At 39.6% G+C, this 4,073-nt stretch overlaps 1 protein-coding gene across 1 annotated transcript; it reads right to left on the bottom strand.

Moving 5' to 3' along the window:
* Positions 1–3,041: 3,041 nt before the first annotated feature.
* LOC117618069 lies at positions 3,042–3,593 on the bottom strand. Its single transcript, XM_034347697.1, has one exon. The coding sequence runs from the start codon at positions 3,591–3,593 to the stop codon at positions 3,042–3,044; it is 552 nt and encodes a 183-aa protein (XP_034203588.1).
* Between the last annotated feature and the right edge of the window lie 480 nt (positions 3,594–4,073).

Genomic DNA, 4,073 nt, shown 5'->3' on the forward strand with positions numbered 1-4,073 from the left:
CTCGCAAGGTTTCAACTTTCTACCCTGTATCTAGGGATGAGCTATCCAACCGGGGGACCAACATTCTCAGCACACACGCCGAAAATTCTAACACTACGTGGCCAACTCCAACCACGAAGTCCTACATGCACAACCTGCTTTATCACATGCCGAATAATCCAATGCCACATGTGATAAAGTACAACATCACCAAATGTGCCCACATGCCTAATAATTCAACACCATGTGTGGGTACAATAACCAGGGAAGGGTACTTAGCATGATGCAATCACATATTCACATAACAATCCACAAAGTACCCAGCTCATATTAATCTCATGCCTATTTATTTAATCAAAAAAGTGAATAGAAATTTCTCAACATATATAATCCATATTTCAAACAATTATAAACTTTAAATATCAAGATAGCCGAAATATCCATAATTAAACGTTATATAAATATAAATATATATATATATACCCATTCCATAATCATAAAAATTCATATTAGATGCATGGTAATTTAATCGATAAAGTAATGCTATTCCGAAACAAAGTCCACTCACAGGTAGTACCACGCTGCTTGACTCTGAGAGAGTCCCGCCTACTGCATACGCTGGGTCGGAGTACCTATTTAAAAATACGAGGGCAAGATTAACATAAAATACTTCGAACGAGAACTTTAAAATAAAATCCTACTTTTCCGGGATTTAAGTGTGCACAACAAACAAGAAGTTCTTAAAGGCTGACTATGCGTTTCGAATAGTGGAAGAGCCTCGAAAGACGCTCAGTCAACCGAGTAATCAAACTTTCCAAATTGGGTCAACTAGGCCGGTGGGGACCAAAACCTCCAATTTTCGATCCGAAAGTTCCTATGGGTTCAACAAGGTTCATTATGCATGTCCTGCAATTTTGGTTTGAATCGAACGGTCGGATCTCTCACGATCGGTTGGTTATCGTTTAACCTAATCTTTGAATCATTGAATCGGACTATTCGGGGCTTCTATTCACGATCCACGAATTCCTACACGATCCTAGAGATGCCTAGATCAACATATTTTAAAATGGAGAAGATCCAAAGGTCCGAACATATTGAATTCGGATAACGCTTAATATACATAAATCCGATCGATAGTCAAACGATAACCAAATTCAAATCCGAGCATATAGTCGTGCTCTATACGACATTGAGATCATTTTAGAGCCAAATGGGTCACCCAAACAGTGCCCATGAGCCTCCACACGCGCCGGTTGCGTGTGGGTGTCTTGAGAAATTTTGGTGACCGGAAAATTGTCGAAACACCCATCAATACCTATACCTTCGTGATCAAGATAACGAATGGAGCAACTTTTGTTCTTGGATCATGGCAAAAAAGTAACCCGAACTTGCCGAAAACAAGAGCCGAAAACCGGCAAAACTTTAAGCTATAAATCGAGTTCCAAAACTAAAAAATTGATCCTAATCAATCCAACCATTAGCTAGATCATGTTGCGAGAATGAGCAAGCATAACTAGATCGACGAATTCGGTGGCCAGAGGTGGCGGTAGTGGCCCAAAATTGGTTGGTCTGTTAATGGGGAGAGGGGATGTTGCACGAAGAAGAAAATATCACGGCGGGGGGGGGTAAGGGGGAAGGAGAGGAGAGAGAGAGAGAGAGAGAGAGAGAGAGAGAGAGAGAGAGACTGAACTTTAAAATATTTACGGTTGTGCCACTGAGCTTTCGTAGATCGCAACTTTTTCGTTACAACTCCTATTTAAGCCCATTACGTGTCTACGGATTCATATCAACACAATCTACCCAATAGTGGCATTCATTTCCCACCAGATCCTTCTGGATTAAGAAGTAACCAAAATACCCCTATCCTTGAAGGCAAAATTGTAATTTCATAATTAAATAAATTTTAATAATTTAAATGGGTAATTAAAATAGGGTTGAGGTGTCACAACCTACCCTCTTATAAAAATTTCGTACTTGAAATTTTCGTACCTATCGTTTGAAGAGATAAGGTTAATTAGCATGGATTTGCACCTCGGGTTCCCAAGTAGCTTTTTCCATGGTTTGACCCCTCCACAGTACCTTCACTACTGGAATAGTTCCAGAGTGCAACACATGTTCCTTTCTATCCAAAATTTGCACTGGTTGCTCTTCATACGTCAAGTCTTCTCTTAGCTCCACTGGTTGTTGATCCAGAATATGGGAAGAATCGGGCACATACTTCTGTAGCATGGATATATGGAATACATCATGAATTCGAGATAGTTCTGGAGGTAAGGCAAGGCAACGAGTTCGATGCATTCCATGATCTCATAAGATTCGATATAACGAGAGCTTAACTTCCCATGTTTCCCGAACCACATCACACCGTTCCAAAGAGATAGCTCCAAGAACACCCAATCCCCAACTGCAAATTCAAGATCTTTGGACTTGTTGTCTACATAACTCTTTTGTCGGTCTTGCACAGTTTTAAGCTTCTCTCGGATCATCCTCACCTTATCATTTGTTTCTTGGATACTTTCTACCTTCTCCAATTTTCTGTTACCCACATAATTCCAACATATAGGAGTTCTACACTACCTCCCATACCAAGATTTATACGGACCCATTCCGATGCTCGAATGATAACTATTATTGTAAGCAAACTCCACCAATGCAAGATGAGTATCCCAATTATCTTAAGTATTAACACACAAGATCTCAACATGTCCTCGAAGGTCTTCTAACTTTCCATCAGTTTGTGGGTGAAAAGCAGTACTAAATCGTAACTTAGTACCAATAGCTTCATGTAAACACTTCTAAAACCTAGCATTCCTGTCCGACACAATGGATATAAGTGCTCCATGCAACCTCACACTTTCATCCACAAAGAGCTTAGCCAGTTCCGCTAAGGAGTAGGTTTCTTTGATAAGTAGGAAGTGAGTGGATTTGGTGAGTTGGTCAACTATCACCCAAATTCTGTCATGCCCTCTTGAAGTACGAGGAAGTTTGAAAACAAACTCCATTGTGATATGTTCACACTTCTATTCAGGGATCGAAGTGGCCATAAGCCCAAATGGTCTTTGTCACTCCTCCTTCACTTGTTGACAAATCATACACCCGCTCAAATATCTAGCTATGTCACCCTTCGTATACGGCCTCGAGTAGTACTCATGTAGTGTCCTATTCATCTTAGTACTACCCGAGTGCATAGAATATGTTGAACAATGGGCCTCCACGATTTCTCTCTTTAAATCTTCGTTCTTGGGTACACAGAGACGAGTTCCAATTACCAAGGCTCTGTCTTCTCCCACTGCATAATCTATCCGTGTACCATTCTCTACTTCTAGTCTTATCATACTCAGTGTAGGATCCTCCAATTGGGTTGCAATAACCCTTTCAACCAGAATAGGCCTCACATGCAAACCAGTAAGTAGTCCACCTTGTTGGCTTATTCCCAGTTCTTCTCCATCTTTTTGCAGTTCCACTAGTAATGGTAAATAAGCTATTCGGAGATAAGCTAGGCTTTCACTAGACTTCCAAATCAAGGCATCCACCGTAACATTAGCTCGGCCAGGATGATACTCGATCGTACAGTTATAGTCCTTAATCAACTCCACCCAATGCCTTTGTCTCATATTCAACTCCTTCTGGGTGAAAAAGTTGTAATGACCCGGTCCTAAACTAATATTTAAATACTAAATTATTAAAGAAAAAGAAAATATTACCCCGGAATATTTTAATAGGTTTACGTGTTGACCGGGGAGACTTTGGTGATATTGTTAAATCTCGGTCCGAAAAGGAGGTAAAATAATTAAAGTAAGAGTGAATAAATTTAATTGAGGAAATAAATTGAAATAAACATTAAAATAAAATGATTTGAAATAATTAAGGTTTTTGAGAAATTAAATATTATTTAAGGGGCAAAAAGGTCATTTTAAGTTTGGAAAGGAATTCGGACATTTTGATCATACCGTAGTGTAGACCACGTTGAAACGAGTCCATAGACACTTCAGTGGCATAACCGTAAATATTTTGAAGTTCAGTTTTTAAAAACCCAGATTTCTTCTCTCTAGGCAGTTTTGGACGAGCGAACTTCAGATTGTGATTTCTCCCAA

Source organism: Prunus dulcis, chromosome 2 (genome assembly GCF_902201215.1).
Source record: "Prunus dulcis chromosome 2, ALMONDv2, whole genome shotgun sequence".
Taxonomy (NCBI): Eukaryota; Viridiplantae; Streptophyta; class Magnoliopsida; order Rosales; family Rosaceae; genus Prunus; species Prunus dulcis.

What these genes read in the sequence shown, in the direction of transcription:
- LOC117618069 (XM_034347697.1), bottom strand. Translation starts at nt 3,593, where the DNA reads ATGAGACAAAGGCATTGGGTGGAGTTGATTAAGGACTATAACTGTACG.